Source organism: Ricinus communis, chromosome 8 (genome assembly GCF_019578655.1).
Source record: "Ricinus communis isolate WT05 ecotype wild-type chromosome 8, ASM1957865v1, whole genome shotgun sequence".
In the NCBI taxonomy this organism is placed as follows: domain Eukaryota; kingdom Viridiplantae; phylum Streptophyta; class Magnoliopsida; order Malpighiales; family Euphorbiaceae; genus Ricinus; species Ricinus communis.
The window spans coordinates 12,010,268-12,030,901 of NC_063263.1; the positions used below are offsets into that span (position 1 = coordinate 12,010,268).

At 29.3% G+C, this 20,634-nt stretch overlaps 2 protein-coding genes and 2 long non-coding RNA genes across 5 annotated transcripts; 3 read left to right on the plus strand and 1 right to left on the minus strand.

The window, feature by feature from the left end:
• The first annotated feature begins 1,266 nt into the window (after positions 1-1,266).
• Positions 1,267-4,131, plus strand: LOC8273079 (histidine biosynthesis bifunctional protein hisIE, chloroplastic). 2 transcript variants are annotated; one of them, XM_048378552.1, is made up of 6 exons: positions 1,267-1,408; positions 1,516-1,732; positions 2,873-3,118; positions 3,203-3,298; positions 3,386-3,537; positions 3,646-4,131. In XM_048378552.1, exons 2-6 carry the CDS (start codon positions 1,589-1,591, stop codon positions 3,848-3,850), a joined length of 843 nt encoding a protein of 280 aa, XP_048234509.1. In that variant the 5' UTR covers positions 1,267-1,408; positions 1,516-1,588; the 3' UTR covers positions 3,851-4,131. The 2 variants fall into 2 exon arrangements, with proteins under 2 accessions (XP_048234509.1, XP_048234510.1); XM_048378553.1 differs by lacking the exon at positions 1,516-1,732 and having other exon boundaries at positions 1,275-1,408.
• A 3,130-nt stretch (positions 4,132-7,261) lies between these two features.
• LOC107260787 lies at positions 7,262-8,051 on the minus strand. Its single transcript, XR_001534777.2, has 2 exons — positions 7,619-8,051; positions 7,262-7,415 (listed from the first exon to the last, which is right to left on the minus strand). It is a non-coding gene; the product is annotated as an uncharacterized LOC107260787 (long non-coding RNA).
• Positions 8,052-15,223: 7,172 nt separating this feature from the next.
• LOC8273082 (chalcone synthase 2) lies at positions 15,224-17,388 on the plus strand. Its single transcript, XM_048378687.1, has 2 exons — positions 15,224-15,570; positions 16,030-17,388. Exons 1-2 carry the CDS (start codon positions 15,384-15,386, stop codon positions 17,034-17,036), a joined length of 1,194 nt encoding a protein of 397 aa, XP_048234644.1. The 5' UTR covers positions 15,224-15,383; the 3' UTR covers positions 17,037-17,388.
• Positions 17,389-19,114: 1,726 nt separating this feature from the next.
• On the plus strand, positions 19,115-20,070 carry LOC125370888. Its single transcript, XR_007217084.1, has 2 exons — positions 19,115-19,743; positions 19,836-20,070. It is a non-coding gene; the product is annotated as an uncharacterized LOC125370888 (long non-coding RNA).
• The last annotated feature ends 564 nt before the right edge of the window (positions 20,071-20,634 follow it).

Genomic DNA, 20,634 nt, shown 5'->3' on the forward strand with positions numbered 1-20,634 from the left:
AAATTTTATATAATTTATAAATTTAATTATAACTAAATTAATTTTAGTATTATAAACAAAAATTTGAATTCATACCAGTAATTCAATATATATCATAATATTAAAAATATATTTTTAATTTATTCTATTTTATTTTTTCTCATATTTTTCTTTATATATACATTTATACATATATATATATATTTCTAATAAATTATTTTAATATAATTTTTATATTATTTAAAATAAACATAAAAAATTATTTATTATTATATTTATTTATAAATAAATGAATTATTAAATGAGCTGCAATTGAATATATGTCTTATATATATAAAGAGTAAATTTTATTTAATTTTTATTTTAATAAATAAATAATAGATTTCTATTATTATATTAATAATATTTTAATTCTATTTTTATTATTAACAAAATTTAAATGAATAAAATAAAATTAATAATAGTTATAAAAATAAATATAAAGGGTATAGTAGAATTTTTTACACAATCTTATTTTATATATATTTTTAAATATTTAACTATTTTTCATTATGCATATGTTGTTTAAAATGAATAACATTATTAGCAATACTTAGTTACTGTGGGTAATCTCAACGGGCTTACTGTTCTAACGTCCACTCCATTGCCTCTTATCGAGAAAAAGAAAACAAAATTTATTTGAACAAAGGGTCAATTTGTTCTCTAAATATATGTTCAATAGTCAAATAATTTAATTTAATTTTTTTAAAAAAATTTAGACTTTAATTAAATTATAAAAATTAAAAAAATTTCATTGATATAATATAATAAGGCACTATATAAGTGTATATTTGATAATTTTTAAATTTTAAATTTAATTGATGCAAAAATGATAAGGTATTAAATAAGTTAATTTAAAATATTTAACAATTAAATACTAATTTTAACTTTCTTAATAAATGGGGCCATAACTTATCATTTATGGGTAAATTAAATTTAAATTTTAAATTTTATCAAATACGCTATTATAAACACGCTTTTAGATATTGCGTCATTGTAATTAAATTAATAAAATAAATATTATTTTTAATTTTTATAATGTAATTAAAATTTAAATATTTAAAATTATTTTATTTTTTGAAGAAATTAATTTTAATGTATTTAATTCTTGAAGAGACTATTTGATAAAAAAAATTAAATTAAATTTATTTGACTATAGATGTAAATTTAAAAAGCTATTTGCTAAAAATAAAATTTATATTGAGTCTATTTAACCTTTGGAGGTAAATTCAGGGCCAAATTCACCCATTCTCCAAATTTATTTACTTTTTTAATACATTTTGAAAGCTCACTTTCCTCTATAAATTGAAAACCCTAACACTGCAATTGAAGTGAGAGTGGCTGGGCCTGGCGGCTGCTGCTGCACTTAAACGCCTCATAAACAAAAGAGGTGATCTTTCATTTCTCTACCTCTTGCTTTTTGCGTTTGCATAATTTAACTTCCTTATACTAAGCATCTTTTTTTCTTTTTTCTTTTTTCTTTTTTTCCATTTCCAGGTTTAGCATTAAGAGACAAAAATCATAAAGATATTTTTTTTTATACATTTTTGTACCTTTATAGAATTAGTAAATGGCGATTTCGTCATTGAATTCTGTTCAATTTTTAGGCTGTTCTTCAAAAAACCGTAATTTCTTTGCTGTTGGTGATTACAATGCCAAGAAAGCGATTAACTTTCCCTTAATTCTTGCATCTGCCAAGAAATCTGAATCTAAGGTAACTTATAACTCAACTAAAATCTTGCTCTTTCTCTAATTCATTGTCAAACATTATTCCTTTAATGTATAAAAGTTCTGTTTTTAATAATGGGTTGGTGAGTTATGCATATTGTTGTACCAGACATTAGTCAGATGCCTACTGTGTGTTACACTAGTAGTAGGGATTGTTACATGTCTGGGAAATTAAAGAAAGGGAAGGGAATATGATAGATGGGTTTCCTATCTGTGTATTTACCATCTCTTTCGAGGTATCCATCGTTGCCCAATAATATATGTTTGATTATTATTTGAGCTACATCTGGACTCCACATACATGTGTTTTTGTCATATGTTCAAAATGTGGTTCTACATTGAATAATCTTTGAGATCGTCGGATGTTTATTTTACTTGAGTGAATATTCATGATTCAACCAGACATAGTCAGATGTCTACCGTTTATTTTATGGTAGAGATTGTTACATGTCTGGAAAATCATAGAGTGAGAAGGAAATATGACTGACGGGTTTGCCGTAGGTCTATTAACCATCTCTCGGAAGTCTTCATCGTTGCCCAATAATATGCATTTAATGGTTATTTGAGCTACATCTGGAGTCTACATTCCCCTTTATGTCTAGATTGCTGTTGGTATCAATTTTTTTTTAATAGATTTAGATGATTTGAATTGGAGAAGGCCAAAGCTCTTTCCATACTGCATTCGTTCTTGTGTTATCAGTTTTCACATGTCTGCTATAGCCCCTGTATAATCATTATGAAAAAGAAGGCCCTTTTCTTACTTTCAGCTGTGAATACATTGTTGCACTACTTATAATGTTCTTGTCATGGAATGAAATTAAAGAAAAGAAAGTCTCTCTACTGTTTAAGCTGGTCTGCACCTGGCCTTTTGATTTTTATAGTTTAAATTATCATGAATGTGATTGTGCGTTTTGCATATCAGCTTCTGATTGTTTCAAGAAGTTGAAAGTCTTATACAATACAATTTTATAATATTGCCTCACCTCAGTTTAGAATACAATGGTCTAACAATTTACTCTTGCATTCTGATTCTACCTTGGTAATGTCTTTCCTTTTTTCTTCCTTACTTTATGATTGAAATGTCTGTACATAGAAATGAAAAAGGTAACTAACTGTCTAATTATAGGTTGAGACGTTGTTAGACAGTGTAAAATGGGACGAGAAAGGTTTGGCAGTGGCTATAGCTCAAAATATTGACACAGGAGCTGTATTAATGCAAGGCTTTGTGAACAGGAATGCACTAGCTACGACCATTTCCTCCCGGAAGGCAACATTTTACAGTCGATCACGATCATCTTTGTGGACAAAGGGGGAGACCTCCAAGAATTTCATCAACATTCACGACATATTTCTTGACTGTGATCGTGACTCTGTATGTTGTCAATATCCTGTAGTTGAAATTATGAATAATTTTGTAATTCTGCTTAGAATTTTATTTAATTGAGCTCTCTTTCAGATAATTTACCTAGGAAAGCCTGATGGACCTACCTGCCATACAGGATCGGAGACATGTTATTACACATCAGTTAATGACCTTCTAGAAGAAAAGGAGGTTTGCAGACTTGCCTGAAGTGATCAATCATGGTACAACTGACAATTTTTAAGATATTTATGAGCTAATTTGGCTATTCATTGCCAGGTTCAGGGAAAGAGGTTGGCATTGACAACATTGTATTCACTGGAGTCCACAATATCTCAGCGCAAAGCAGAATTAGCAGCGCCACAGGAGGGAAAACCCTCTTGGACCAGAAGATTACTAGATGACCCAAACTTACTATGCTCAAAAATCAGGTACTTGCAGCACATTCCTACATTAACTCGGTGATCATTTTCAGTACTGAGCTAGATTTTTGGAGCTTGTTTTGTCAATTTTGGAGATACTAATCCAGTATTTTATAGGGAGGAGGCGGATGAGTTGTGCCGAACGCTAGAGGAGAATGAGCACAGTATCCATACTGCTTCAGAGATGGGAGATGTTCTTTACCATGCCATGGTTTTACTGGCACATAAAGATGTGAAGATAGAAGATGTGTTAGACGTACTAAGACAGAGATTTTCTCAGTCAGGTATTGATGAAAAGAGAAGTCGCAAGCAACAAAACTAGTTATACCATCATGTTACAATCAAATTGTAATGATAAAATGGAGATTTAAATTTGTCCTTGAACATCTCTTGTTTAGTTGTTGCTGATCAAACTATTGTATTATTTTCCCAATTTTGTTTTGGTTGTATTGTAGGTTTGGCTTTGTTTACATGAATCTTTTAATTATCATTTTACTGATCAATATTATAATATGAACATGGATTTGGTCTTCCACATCCTTAACATGCGAACTCTTTTGGGACGCAAGCACCCAGAATTGAGAAGCATGTTATCTTTATTTATGACTATGTAGCATAAAACTATGATGGCCAACTTGTGATGGAATGTTAACACCACCAAGTAGAAGTGTTACTGCACATTTGGTGGTGGCGGTGATGGAACTGTGATGGGCATTCCAGTGCATTTGCCCATGCATGAGAAGTTAGTAGCACCGCATCCTTCGATGCACTGTGCCAGTTCCGGCAACCCCTTTGAAGTTTCTACACATCTGACTGTACATGTGACTATGTCTTGCCCGCAGCCTGTCAAGCATTGCCCCATATCGTTAACCTGAGCCTGAGCTGTCCCTGCCCATGCCCACATCAGCAGCAGCACTAGCATTGCAAGAATGTGCAATTTGGAGTTGGCCTGTGGATCCATTTTGGTTTTTTGTCAATCGAAGAATAGAGGAACTACACTTTGCCCTGATGTTGGACAAAACTCAAATCTTTAAATAGAGTGTACAAGAAGGGTGGACGGCTAATTTATGTTTTGAGGAGTTCGCTCATGCAAGATGGATGAGGAGTATTGAACTGTAGCAACACGTAAAAATAAAAACCAAAGCATCAGATACATGATCTACTATAGAGCCTCAAGTGCATTGTTATCCTATGTTTGTGAGGTCCTATCCTTATGCTTCAATGATATTATCCCATCGGAAACAATTTATGGTGTAGGGCAAAATGGGTTTTCCCATTACTTTTAAAGGCACTGCAAATTCAAAATGCAAAGCAACACTCTGTATACTGTATCTTCCCCACCTCAAGTTTTAGTTTTTATGGAAAAAGTTACAGGTGAGAACTTGAATTGTAATTTTATGTAGATGCTTATATGAAATGAAAACTCAATAGTAAACATACATGTAGGCAATTAAATAAAGGGACAAGTAAAAGAAAAAAAAATTATATGATTTCATAATTTGAAAATTTTTAATATGTAGTTTTTTTCAGACATAAAGAGATATATCATTAAAAATCTTGACAAAAAGAAGTAACTCACTGTTAAAAATGCCAATTCGTAAAGATTCAGTCATATTCAATCTAATTAGCCATCGTTATCATATCGTTTCCGTTTGATAATATGAATTTAGAGTTTAGCAACTCAAAACATTATTTTTGGTCATCAAATTGATCCCGTCGGATTTGCCGATTCGTAGTTTTTCTAAATTACGGTTAAATAATAAAATTATGAGTTACTAAATTCTAAACTCATGTCATCAAATAAAGATAATATGATAATCATGACTGATTGGACTAAAAATGGTTAAATCTTTATTATTGGAGAAATTTTAATGGTAAAATATATTTTCTTAATATCTTTTTTTGTCTAAAAAAACAAATAATAAAAATTATAAAACAATAAAATCAAATCATACTTATTCTTTAAATAAATATCCACATAATACACTTTAAGTTCTAGACATGCTTTTCTCTTTTCAGACATTAATATGAATATAAATTGTAATCTTACTTGATAGTCCAAGATCACCATTTTACCTGTTTAACATATAAACATGATTGGAAAAAAAGAAAAACATACAAGAATAATTTATCGATTATAAGAAGATTTCTTAGGTTAAAAAAAGAAATCAAAGTTTTTTCTACTGAAGCCTACTAAAAGTCATCAATTTTAATCTGAGATGTGCTCAAACTAAATGTAATTATTTTAAATCATTTGGAAAAACTGTATTCCTTATAGCTTGGGATAACAAACTTAATTATTTTGTTTATTTCTGTTTTTATTTTATGGTTGGTCTCTCTAGATTATATGAAATAATACCATTTTAATCAATATAGATCACAGAATATGTATATCTTCTAATTGTATTCTTTATAATTTAGGATAACAAACTCTTTTTCTTTCTTAATTAATTGTTGGTCTCTCTAAATTATATAAAATAATATCGTTTTAATCAATATAGATCATGGAAGATGTATATCTTCTATTTTATCCTTTTTATTTTTTGGAAAATAAAGGCTGGTCAAGTTCACAATATATATTAAACAAAAACACCATCAAAATCTACAACCGTAGAACAAAAAGGGGTTCCTCAATAACAGAAAAGACAGAACTATGTGGTGTTAAGTAAGCAAAATATTTATAAATTAATTTGTAACTAATCAACACTATTAGGAAAGAAATTAAACCTAAAAGCCTTATGATTGCGCAAAACCAACTTGTGCACACTACCTAGATATAAAAAAGTAAAAAGTTCAAGCTCAAATTAATTAATTGGCACACTTAACACCTACCTAAGGTAAAGAGATTTTGAGTTGGAATCCATACTTTTATAAAAATAAATCGGTTTTATAACAAGTGTAAAGAGATTATTACCCTTACTATACAGTCGTTCCATTATATTTCTCATCAATAAATAAAAAAATCAATTAAGTGGTATCATGGATCAAAGTAGAAGGTGTTATGGGTTCTTGTACATTTCCAAGCAATTTTGTTGCGTTATTCTTATTTGCGTCAATAGTATATTTGATTATCATGGTACATATATGATTAGCTTTGCATGGATAGTAATTTGTTTTGTTTCATATGATTGTATAAGAAAAAAAAAATTTCTTTGCTAAAGTTTCAGTTACCATTAAATACTAACTAATTATGATATTTTCTTTTAGCTATTTTAATTTTGATTCGTTTTTGTTTTGATTAGTAGTGGTATTCAAATTAACTACTTGAAACATTGGAAGTGATAACAATGTAAGGAATGTACAAATGGAGTGAATACAAAAAAAAAGCCCCCCAGGAGGCCAAGACCCTTTAGAAAACTGATAAAAATGTCAGTTTAGCATATAATTTTTTTTTTCATTATTAGTAATGATTGGTGCTCTAAATAAGGTAGAGAAGCGGGGCGATATGGGAGTTGTTATTGGTAAAGAAATAAGAATGGCAACATTGTGTTCTCTCACTGTCACAGCAGAAGAGCCAGCAATGCTTTCTGGTCCACCCCCACGCATATCGAATATCCCCTCCCACTTCTTGAGGGAACGTTAGGGATCCCTTTCTCCTGGATTTAAAAGCTGCTACTTTCGTAGGTGATGCCAATGAATGTGGCGAAAATATGCTTCTGGTCTTCTTCGTCCTCCAGCTGAGGTTGAGGCAAATCTTTGCAGACATGCCATTTCTCTTATGTTCTCTTATGTATTTTGGAAGGTTTTTTTTTTTTTTTTTTTTGTATATGTCAATATACAGGATGTTGAATTGGGCAGCCCATATATTGGCAAAACAAAGCCTTCTCGACGAGGGATTAGCTCCTATTGTGCGTACTTTTTTGGTTTCTCTCCATGTATCCTGCTATCTTTGCCAAAAAAAAATAAATAAATTAATAAAAGAAAAACTTGTTTTGTAAATATAAAAACAGCATAAACTAAAGTAACCGACGGCGGTTAGTCTTGTGTGTCCTAGCTAGATCCTCCAAGGCAATAATGGTGATAAGCAAGTCAGCAAAAGTTTTAAAAAACAGAAGAAGACAAAAGAGTTTAGAGTTAGAGTAATTCTCACCGGTGTTGTCTTAAAGTTAGCCTCGCCGCTCTCCCAAACCAGCATTATATTTTCACTATTGTTGCCTTGCAGACCTAGCTAGGACACACAAGACTTAACCAATATCACTAAATTTCCTTCTAAAGTAGACAAATCAATTATATTTCGTGTGACCACATGATTGACTCTTAGAGGGCAATAAATGACCTAGCAATAAAAGTGTTTCATTTTTTTTTTCTTGGTTTATTCATCTCGATTTCTTACTTGGGTGGAGATGGTGGGAACCAGGAAGTAGAGATATGAAATGGTTGTGTATCTTTAGAGCAAAAAGGAGTGGAGAGTGACCGGTGAAAAGGAAGAGCTTTGATGTCTACCGGGTTAGGTATGTGATATATATATGAGCAGCTCATCAGTGGGTGTTAGGTAAAGGCTATGGAGCATGGACAATTACGTACCATTTTATAACTGCCTTAGTTCATATTTCATCAAACTTAGTAGGTTGAGGTTGCCCATGACATTTAATGTTCATATTTTCAGAAATTAATTCTGCGTGTAGAGCAGAAATTTCTATTGCTTAAGCAATTGTTATTGTCATTGGGTGCCCTACTATGATATTTTCAAATTTCATCATTAGTAATAATAAGTATGAAATGCCTTAGTATTTTTTATTATATTTTTTGTTAAAATAATTATTATCCAGAAAAATTAATTAATTGTCACTAAAAGGTAATGTTAGGAATGACTCATGTACCAGTTTAAGGGACATATGCTGGAGCAGAACGGAGTGAGCTAGTGGATAGCAGCGTAACGAGCGAGTTTTTCTTACTTGTTTGTTCATATTTTTGTGATTATTAGTTTTATTTCTCAACAGATAATTAAACTGTAAAACCATAAACTTAACAATTTTGCGATGACAATTTAGTAGTGTTTTCTTTTTCTTTCTTTATTCAATATTCCATTTTGATTATGAACTATTAATTATGATTGAATTGTTTGTGATGAATATATATATATAAGCTCCACATTACATGTGAAATTTCTCAAAGAGAGACTAGTCAAAATATGAAGATATATATGCTGGTAAGTGGTGACTTGACCATGGTACCATTTAATCCTCGAATTTACCATAATGTATCATTTAGTCCTCAGAAAAAGAAAAAAAAAAACACCATATATCCGACGAGTTAGTAGGCTGGCACATAACTAGCGCCTTCATCATATCTCCTGTTAAATTTAAAACAAAATTAGAAGTCCTAAAAACAAGATTAAAAAAGAAGAAGAAGAACACCTTGCCTGAGGCAAGAATGAGAAGATTTGTTTTGAAATATTCATGGATGACTGTGTTGATTAATTGGGCTTGAATTCAATATGTGTGGCAAATTGGCAATATATACAGCAGGTTAATTCACAGCATTTTGATGGAGATACATGAATAAGGAAGACATAAATAATAAATTAGAGAAAACGTAGTATCTAAGGTTGTCTTATTCATTAAATACATAACTGATACATATGACCCAGCATACACAAGACCCACCACATCAAAATGAAAATGAAAATGACTGCAAGTTGCTGTTTTTATGATTTTATTTTTTCTACAAAAAGAAAATTAAATTATTGACTACAAACTCTGTGTAATTGTGTATATATATAAAAGTATTTTCTGTAAATTTTAACTCATTTTCGAGTTCTGAAGAAAAATATAATTTGAAAGTAACCTGCTTCTTAATCTATTATCAAAAACTATATTGTTATAGGATTAAAGTCCTCTCATATTGGACATGAAAAGTTATGTTGGTATTTCTTTTCACCATGGTTGAGTTCTATTTATTATCTAATAAAAAATTATAATTTTTTTCTATTTTTAAATTTAAATTTGTAATAAAATCTCAACTATTTTATTTCAAATTAAAGGCGTGGATTGCAAATATGACATACTATATTCAATTGGAACATGAAATAAAAACTAAATTAAATATCACAAATATAAATATAAATTCTACCGAAGCTAAGTAGAACTTTTTTTCGAACATCGGTAATGATTTTTTTTTAATTAGTTTTATTAAGTAAACATAAAACAACTATTATAATTTTCAGTCTATTTGTCATTTAACATTATTAACTAATCACTCTTTTGATCTCAGCACAAAACAAATTTTAGTTTTCATTCATTTTCCATTTACCTCTTAAACACTTATAATTGTAGGGATTAATAGAAAATCAAAGTATTATCTGTCTGTAAATGATGAGTTGCTATGGTTCTTAAAGATTGACCCCTCGATTTAGGCTCAAATAAATCTGAATATATATGGTAAGGCAGGTGCAAAAGATCAGCTCATTCTTTGAGCATCTTTTTAGCTCATTTTTTTTTTTTTTTTCAGAATCTTTAGAAGTACTTTGAGATCAAAATAATAATATGGTCATATGTGCAAAGATTTAGGTCATTCTTTCTACATTTTTTTGAACTTGAGATGTGAAGAACAACAACGTATGCCTACTATATTGGATAATGCATGTTGGTGCTGCCTGCTCAAGATCATGCAAAGAAACTCGTAGCTTGTAATTGTTATTATTACTATTATTCATCTTTTTAATTTCTCATTTGAGAAGATGATTAGGGCATACATATCTACAAATTTTTAAATATGGTGAACATTATCTTTAATATAATTACAGTAGTACCTTGGCATCTGGGTAACTACCTTGCTTCCATTATTATTTTTTCTTTCCTCGTCTTTTAAGTAGTTCAACTAACCTTTTTTTTTTCTTTGAATTAATTCTTTCTAAGAAGAAAAAAACAGGATTCTATGGAAAGGAATTGATTAGTAAACCATTTACGCCATCTTTCAAAGTTGGGAATATGAAGAAATTAAATCAATTTGTTGAAGTTTTGGAAATTTATAGAGTTAATATTTTGACTTTTATAATGGTACCATAGTCTTTAAAAATAAATGTTAAGTTTAGATCTCATTAAGCTATTAAGAAAGGATAAAAAAAAAAAAAAACTTTGGTGTTGAAGTTTAGTGGTTCGAGTTATATATATTCCTTCATTTTCTGAAGAATCAACATCAGAAAAAAGTCATGACAAAAACCCATATGGAAGAGCAATTAAAATATTAGCTTACTAAAGCAAGGCATGCACAAATAAAAATTCATCTGAAAAGGACACTGGGTTAGAAGGATCTTCATATTGTTCATTTAGCAGATCAAAAGAATCACCCCAACCGTGACGAATTTATGATTTTAAAGAGTATTATCAATTGTCACAGAAAATCTCGCCATGGGACATTGATATGTTCATAAACAAAATATGTTATAAAGTAAGATAGTTATCTTCTCTATAAGAACTGAAATATCAGGCTAATTAGGAAGTGATTTGATTGACATTTTCATAACAAAATTTAAGAGATCGCTCTCTATTTCGCTATTATATATAAGTATTGGTGGAATCATTATATCCTACGATCCACGACCATTAAACTTTCAATGAATAATAAAAATAAAATGAATTGCATGGTAGATCCTTATATAAGATAACTAGCCAAAACAATAACTTTATTCTATTGTGTTTCCGATCACTTAATAAAAGGATTATAGTGACAATTGACAAGATATGCTAATATGCTCTTATTGTAGACACAAAGAAATAAATTAAAGCTTATACCTCCATAGGTAAAGTAAGGTAACAAATATTTGTCAGAAATGCTAAAGTTTTCTTCTACTCTCTGCAGTTGCAAGCAACAATATAAATAATTACTTACATATATAACTTATACTTAAAGGTAACTAGCTAGGACCTCATAATTTTGTCTTTAACCTGCTAACACTTCCTACTTTTCACTTAAAATTAGAGTAAAGATCACAGATTTCATTAATTTTTAATTGGAAAAAAAACCCTCTCTTTTCATAGAATGTTATAGTTATATTGCACTTGTCAAATTCCAATGGGATATTCTTCCACGGTTAATTTGTTATCTACACCACCACCACCAGATGTATATACCGCAATAAAAAGAAAAATAATATGTATATATGAGTGTTTTACTTTCGCACATATTTAATTATCTAAAAATAATAAATATGTATCTAGATTAAGCAATAATCTTTCTTCTTATATACACTATTATAACCATGATATTAAAGTCAATGTTTCAAACTCCAATCAATAAGCTCTAATTTATTTGGTCTCTTTAAATTTCTTGAAAATGCGTCTAGTTTTCCTCTATTGCGATAAATGGAGATAGGATAATTATTCTATCTATTCCTTTTCTGGAGAAATATTTTTTAAAATATAACTGTTATTTTAGAATTTTAAATCCTTATTAAAAGTAAATTAATTTGAGTGTTTCTTTTGAAAAGGATAGATGAGTCATTTTCTTTTTAAATTGTAACATACTCCCTCCATTACATGCTATTTTTTTTTTCAATTTATTTTTTTTAATTATCTATCACTTTTATATATTTAATGCAACATTAATTTAATTTTATTTTTTTTGTGTTGGAATAGGTAATAATTTTTCTATAATTTAATGAATTTCTAAAATGTTCTTATGGAATGAAGAGAGAAGAGAGTAATTAATAGTTTGTTAATTCTTGTGCAACTATGAAAGAATGTCAATTAAAAAGTAACGGAGAAAGTAATTAATGCTTACTAATGATGAAAGTACTAAAATTATTAATAAATGTAGTATTTAAAAATATATTATTTTTTACCATAGTAAATAAGCTATTTTAGCTGATTTTTTTTTTTTTTTTTAGAAAAGGCCAGCATAAAAATTAATTTAAAAAATAAATTAACAATTGTATTGTATCGATGCTTTTAAGAAGTGTTGCTAATTAACTGTCGGGCTACTTCCCTATTTCTATCAGTTGCTCATCTGCGAAATGTTGGCACCTTTTGATACCTTAAATTAGGTGCCAGTGCCACCACCCATTGTTCTTCATTCTTCACAAGGAGGAAATGAGTTCAGCTTGGCCCTATGTTTATATTCATTTGTTTTGATGAACCCATCCAAATTCTTTTAAGAAAACCATTTTAAAATTGTATTTTATTATTTGATAGGACGAATTTAGATCACACTCAGAATATATACATTTTCATAAATATGTAGGAGGATAAATGGACAAATAAATAGGTCTAATTTATACATAGGAGTAAGTCAATTTGTTCTTTATTTGTCATATTATCCTTATGTATGATGTACCATTTTTATATTTAAACATATATATAAGAAAATTAAATTATGTACCGGTAAGCTTAATTTGATGATAAATTTATATCTCAATTTGAGTAAAATCGCCAATAAACAAATATTTTATATATTTCTTAAAAGAAATACAATAATATCCAATGAAAATCTACTATTATTAGTTTTGTCTTTGAAGTATTGCAGTGTGTTGGATCTCCTAGCTGCCTTAACAAATCTATATCATACCTAACCCTACTACACTAATTTTGAAAAAAAAAGAAGTAGTACATGTGACAGACATTTCAAAGGAGAAAATGAGGAAATTCAACTATAATTTTAAGTCCAAAGAATTTTCTCAAAGAAAAAAAAAAGGTTGAGAAAATAAATTTGCACAGTAAATTCTCTTCGAGGATGAAATTGAATTTTTAAATAAAGAAATGGGCAAAACGTATAAAACTCGCTATTATGCCACTATAATTTTCTTCACTTTAAATCATTTTACACCTTTAACTTCTTCAATTTTTATTTTTCACTAATATTTGTGCACTTATTAAAGAACTAATAACTTATTTTATAATTTTTATTTTTTTTTAATCTTTTTATCATTTTCACCTTTTTTTCTCTAATTTCTTTTTCAATTAAATAAAGGAGAGTGTGTGTTAGATAATCCTATTTAATACTCACAACTAAAATTTTCAACACTTTTATTTAAAGCTCATTCGCTAATGCAATACGGAACCAATATAAATTTTTAAATTAAGTTAAGAATTATTTAAAATGGTAAAATTAAAATACTTAACTAAAAGGTTTTATTAAGCTAAATTTTATATTTCTTCATAATTACTAACAAATTAAAAACTTTAAACCCTTTTTAATATCATAATCGCTCAATGATTATGCAGTGAGAAAATACAATTACTGAAAAGTTTCATCAAGTGAGAATAATATATCTTTATATAATTGTTGTATCTAAAATTCTTTTTATTCTTTAAGTAATCTTTGTTTTCTGCTTGTTTTCCTCTTGTTCTTTGTTTTCTTTCTTCTTTTCCTGTCTTTTCAATTCTCCTAGCCACCCGCTGGCTATAGATCGAAGGTGAATCGAAAAGAAAGGAAAATGAGTGAAGTGATAATTCGTTTCCTTTGGGTGGGTGGAGAAAGAAAAATAAATTATTATTTTTTTGGTTCGCTTTCTAATTTAGGGTTATTTTTTTGGTTGTAGATTTTCTTAACAAGGAAAAAGGATTTGAGAAATGTTTATTTCTAGTGTCCACACACAATTTAAACGACTTTTGACATTTGATTTTACAGATTGATGAATATTCGGAAATGGAAAATTAATTTCTTTGAAAAGGGAAGTGAATCTTTTGAAATTTTTTGATTTTAAGGGTTTATAGATGTTTAAATGGAAAGTCAATAGATTACATTTAATAATTTTTGGTAATGTCTATGTGATTTTCTTTTTAAAGGGAAGTGAATATCTTTATAATTTTAGTTGGATTAGAATATTTGGGAAAATATAATAGGTCATATTTGGATGGTTTTATTTATTAAATTTGAAATCAACAGTTGTAATTTAACTGAAAATAAAATTTTAAAATCTTAAGAGTGAGTGAGTCATTAAGAGATCATTCATTTTAAATTAAATAAATAGAATAGCTCGAATATAATATGTTATGTTCACCCAAATATTAGGAGTCTAAATTTATTTTTATTTAAGGATCTAAATGAAATTATCTTTTCTTTTTCAAAAAATTCCCTACATCTTATATTAATAATTTATTAGGCACTTATACTGTATTCATTTGTATAAAAGCCGTGTCCTAAATTAGATAAAAGTTCGAGTTTGGGTCAATTTGCTCTTATACAAAAGTTCAGGGGCAAATTGATCCTTTACAGAGAAAAAAGAAAAAGAAAAGGTGAACTCTTTAGTTGTGGAAAAATATCTTGAATTCTGAATTTTCTAAGAATTTATTTTAAAAGAGAAAATCATATGTAATTTTTACAATATTCCAATTTTCAGACTAAAAACTGAACCAAATTTCAAGCTTTGCTTAAGGTGTCAATTAAATATTATTCGAATCAACTTAAATAATGTAGAAAATTGTTACATAGTTAGTTAATCATTTTTTTTTCAAGGAAGACATATTAATTTAATTATTGATTAAAAGATAATATGATTTACATATTCATTAAAATAATATAACTATTCATCTTATTAATCAAACAAAACTAATTAATGACAAAAAAAAAAAAAAAAAAGAGGCTAAAATTAAAGGAAGAAAAGAAAAAAAGAGAAAACCTGAAATTCAACCATAAATCTAAGCAAGTGGTTACCGCATCTACCACTAGATTATTCATCTAACCTCCAAGCTCACGTGGCTATCAGCCCTCCGTCAATCCAACCTACCCCTTCCCCATATATATAACTATCTTCACCCTCTCCCCATTACTCACATCATAAGCACTACACTTCTCACACCATCTTTACATTTTGGTACTTAAGTCTCCACTTTTCTCCTTTTCAGGAGACATCTTGATTAGGGTCCTGTTTTCTTTGAACTACATACGTCCATATATCTATATACATATATACAACAATGGCTGCTGCAGCATCAGTTGAGGCCATCAGAAAGGTTCAAAGAGCCCAAGGTCCCGCCACCATCTTAGCCATTGGCACTGCCACCCCGTCAAACTGGGTGAACCAGGCTGATTATCCTGATTATTACTTCAGGATCACCAACAGTGAGCACATGACAGAGTTAAAAGAAAAATTCAAACGCATGTGTACGTTTTCATTTCTTTGTCTTTTATCATTATGATCTTCGCTCTTTTTTTTTTTTTTGCTCGATATTGTTTCTTTGCAATTTTTCTTGATTGTTATAATATTATGTTTTTCATGAAAACAAAATGATCAAGTGGGAAAATGATTAACTTACCAATAGGTTATTGAATATTGATTATGTAAATACTTTTTTTTTTTTTTTTGATTAGGCGTACTTTACCCTTGTGCTTCAAAATCAAATGATATTAATAAAGTAGCAAGTTTTTGTTTCTTAATATAAAAAATCTATTTACTATGAATTAAATACTAATTGATTTAATGAGGAAAGTCAAATTAATCAATATTTTACACATATAGTAAGACTCAACAAGGATTTTCCACGTATGGGAAAAGGCTGTCTATGATATTATTATAGTTACCAACAAATTAAAATAAAACGTGATTGTATTTGGTGAAAACAGGTGATAAATCAATGATTAAGAAACGCTACATGCATGTCAACGAAGAGATATTGAAAGAAAACCCAAATATGTGTGCATACTGGGAGCCATCACTTGATGCGCGCCAAGACATTGTCGTTGTGGAAGTGCCAAAACTGGGCAAAGAAGCCGCCGCAAAAGCCATCAAAGAATGGGGCCAACCCAAGTCCAAAATCACTCACCTTATTTTCTGCACCACCTCTGGAGTTGACATGCCTGGCTGTGACTACCAGCTCACCAAGCTCCTTGGCCTACGTCCGTCCGTCAAGCGATTCATGATGTACCAGCAAGGCTGCTACGCTGGCGGCACCGTGATTCGTCTTGCCAAAGATTTAGCTGAGAATAATAAGGGTGCTAGAGTTCTTGTTGTTTGCTCTGAAATTACTGCTGTTACCTTTCGCGGTCCGTCCGATAAGCACTTGGATTCTTTAGTTGGTCAAGCACTGTTCGGTGATGGAGCTGGCGCTTTAATAGTAGGTTCTGATCCAGATACTTCAGTTGAGCGTCCTTTATTCCAGCTTGTCTCTGCTGCACAGACCATCCTTCCTGATTCTGATGGAGCTATCGATGGACACTTACGTGAAGTCGGTTTAACATTTCACTTGTTAAAAGATGTTCCTGGATTAATATCAAAGAACATAGAGAAAAGCTTGGTCGAAGCATTTTCTCCGATTGGTATCAATGACTGGAACTCTATCTTCTGGATCGCTCACCCCGGTGGCCCCGCGATTCTTGATCAAGTTGAAGCCAAACTCAGCTTAAAACCTGAGAAAATGAGAGCAACCAGGCAGGTTTTAAGTGAATATGGGAACATGTCTAGTGCTTGTGTCTTGTTCATTTTGGATGAAATGAGGAAAAAGTCTGTTGAAGAAGGGAAACCCACCACCGGAGAAGGGCTGGACTGGGGGGTTTTGTTCGGGTTCGGGCCGGGTCTGACGGTGGAGACGGTGGTGTTGCATAGTGTCCCCACGGAGACGGCTACTAATTGAGTTAGGTGTGACACTACGAGATAAAACAAAACAAGGTGACTGTATAAAGACTGAAAGTGATGGTCTGTGTTCGAGACTGAAGGGGGAAAAAGAAATTCACTAATGAAAAATAAAGAAGAACATCAGCGTTTGGATTAGTGAAAAAGTGTAATAAATACTTGCAATTGCATGTTTGTAAGCTTGATCTTTTATTGTTCTTTTTTTCTTTTCTTTTTTTGTTTTATGTCTGCTGTGAAAGGCTGCAGCTGTGTGTATCAGTGAAATTCCACTCTAGAATTATGAAGCATTGTAATTGCAATTATATTATGGTAGAAAAAAAAATTTATAATAAATTTAGATTATTGTGTTAAAATTTCATTTAATTGTTTAAATTTATAAGTAAAATAAGCAAAAGATTTAAAGTGTAATTTTGGCCGACCTCATTAATTAAATTTATGTCTATCTAATTTGTTTCAAATCTAACAAGCATTCTTTTCATGAGATATACTAGACAAATAGTATGATAATATAAACCTATAAGGTCATATGTTATTATTTTACTCAAGGGAGATTCTTATTTAAATTTAGTGTATACACTGCAATTAATAGAAGAGTATCATTTATAAATATATATAAATGTTTTATATTTTGATATAAGACGATTGACATATATTTTATTATTTAAAACTAATAAATATATAATAATCATCTCTCTAATTGCTATATATATGATTACATACACCAAGTTTGTGTAATAATAAGTTGAAAGGATGGCACTATTATCATAACTAACATTATTAGGGCAAAAGCAACACACCCAATTAAATTTTAAATTAAAATAAATGTTCAATTTTTTTTAATTGAAATATATATTGAGTTTAATGATTTCTATAAAATTTTTGGAGGGATGATAGTCTTCCGCTTTCTTTCCTTCTTATAATTTACATGTATGTATACAAGTAAGAAATTAATTTCTTAATTCGATAATTATTGTTTATTGCCATTCAAAATTATTTATTTTGATAATTTTATTAGCTTATTATAAATTTAGTTTTAGATATTAAATAACTTTTTTTTAATTAAACCAATTATTATTTATTTTAAAGTTAGCCTTTTTATTTTTTATTAGAATCATATTTTGAGTATTACTTAATATAATTTTAATAAAATTATTTTTTCTTCTAAAAAGATAATTACATTTTTTATGTCTGGATTAATAAGAAAATGACAATTGAGTGGTTGAACCTTTAAAACTAATAATTAAGTATGGTAATTTGTAAAAAATAACAAAATAATACTTTTAATTGGTGATTTCAAATTGAAATGGTTGCATGCCTGAGTGGAAGGAAAGAAATTATTGAACTTATAAAAAAACTAACGTAGATTCTTAAGTGACATATCCTTAGGATAAATTCTTTATCTCATAAATGTTTCTGTAACCTTTTTCCTTCAACTTTCTTCTTCTAACCTTTATTTTCTTTCTTCAATTTCTATTTTCCTCAACTCTGCTTCTCTAACTTATATTTTCTTCATTTCCTCGTCCCGCTTTTTCTATTTCTGTTGTTAAAAAAAGGCTATGGTGATGATAATCTTTCTTTATGGCAAATCTCTAATCTTCAATTTAATAATTCTAATTTCTAATTCCCAGCTCATAATCTTAATATTCTATTGCACTATAAAGTTCTAATGACTTGATAAAAATATTTTTATATCTGATAGATAAATTTACAATTTTATTATTTTTACAACACATCATTGTCACGTGTCTTCTATTTTTTATTTTATTCAATATAAAAAATTTACGTTGGTATTTGTAATTTGTGATCTACTAAATATATTTTTTTATTATTTTTTTACAAGTTAACATATTTAATTATTAGTTTTAAATATCTAATCACTTGATTATCGATTTTTTGACAAGTTTAGATATTAAATTTATAATTATCCATACTTTAAATTATAGCCTATCCTAATATGATATTAATTTATATAAATGTAAATTAGTTAAAACTAATACACTTTGAACAATAATTATAAGAGTCACTACGGAAAGTGAAGTATTAAAGGCAGATGAGGGGGTTAGCCATATGGGCATCTTCGTCGGTCTTAAAACTCATAAAGTGTGTAGCTGGTTGGCCCTAATATTTGTTTTTGTCGCAATGGCGGCACTCTGCTCGTGAAAGTATTGACTGTTAGGTGACTAAACGCACACGTAAGGTAGTACTTGCCAATGCTACTTGTATTCATGCACACCGTGAACCCAATGAATGTGCGGATTGGCTTGCAGGTTTTCCTTCTTTCTTTTTCCGAGTTGGACTGGGGCCTTCATGCTTTCTCGTAATTCTGTCCCTGCATGTGGTGTTAAGTTTCTTTGTTTAGCTGATATTTTAAGAGTTAGTGATTTGAGATGTTGTGTGAGCTTAATGGATATGGAAACGGAACGACTCATGCATGTTTGGCATTACCTCTTCAACTTAACATTTCTGTTATTTTTCTCTGATGAGTTTGAGGCCAATTTGATAAATAAAAGAAGTTCAGATTACTTGCATCTATCAACGAAAATTTGAAAAAGGAAAAGGTGTTTCTTCACCTCTCCGATCTTGGCAACTTAGAGCTTTGCTTGGTTTGGTGTAAGATCAAATTCAGATCTCTCCTATCCTAAAGCTTTTTGCAAAGTCAGGATCTGGAATCTTTTTCTGCGTCACCATTGAGATCCTCCAGTTGACTGGTAGTTTCTTATCATTAATTCTACTTGTAAACTGAAGACACTATAAAGTTGTTAACAATTAAATTTTAATTTCAACCATTCATTATTTTCAGTTGAATCCTGAAGAATTAGGTTTTGGTTCTATACAAGTACGGGAGCATACCGGGTGTTCCTGTCAACTGCAGGGCTCCTTTCTTTTTGTCGCCTTTTCTCTTTACAGAACTAATATTTGGCTCCCAGTTCTTTTCTCTTTTTTTCATATTGATCCCTGTACTTTATTTTTCTAAATTTTAAATTTCTGTATTTTTATTTTTCATTAATATTGGGTTCCTACGGAAAGTATAAATACAGTTATGTCATTGAATAAGTTATCTTATTATGTATTTACTAATGTTTTTCAGTTGAGTCTTTTTATATATTCTCAATTTCAACCAATTAAGTTCATTATTTTTGAAATTTTTATTAAAATGACCGTGAAGATATTAATAATAAATTAAAATTTGAAGCAATTGCGTATCTTTACTTAAGAATATGGTGATACATTCCTATTTATAAATAAATTATTAATTAAATATAAAAATTAAAAAAAATACATACATACCCTTTTATTATCTGATTAAGATGTATTTAAAATTATAATGAGCCATTTTTTTTGTTTTAATAAAAATTCTAATTGATTATCAGCTTTTTTTATTTCTGTTACTACTCGTATAAATATATGCTTAATCAAAACAAATAATTAAAAATTAAATTATGATGAGGTAGTGTCTGTAGAAATAAAAGTATATTAAGTTTTAATATTTAAAAAGAATCTAATAAAAAATAAAATAAAAAATTATTTATATTTCATCAACGAAATATATCGTACACCTGCTATTACTATTTAGAAGTAAGGATATAAAATATAGATGT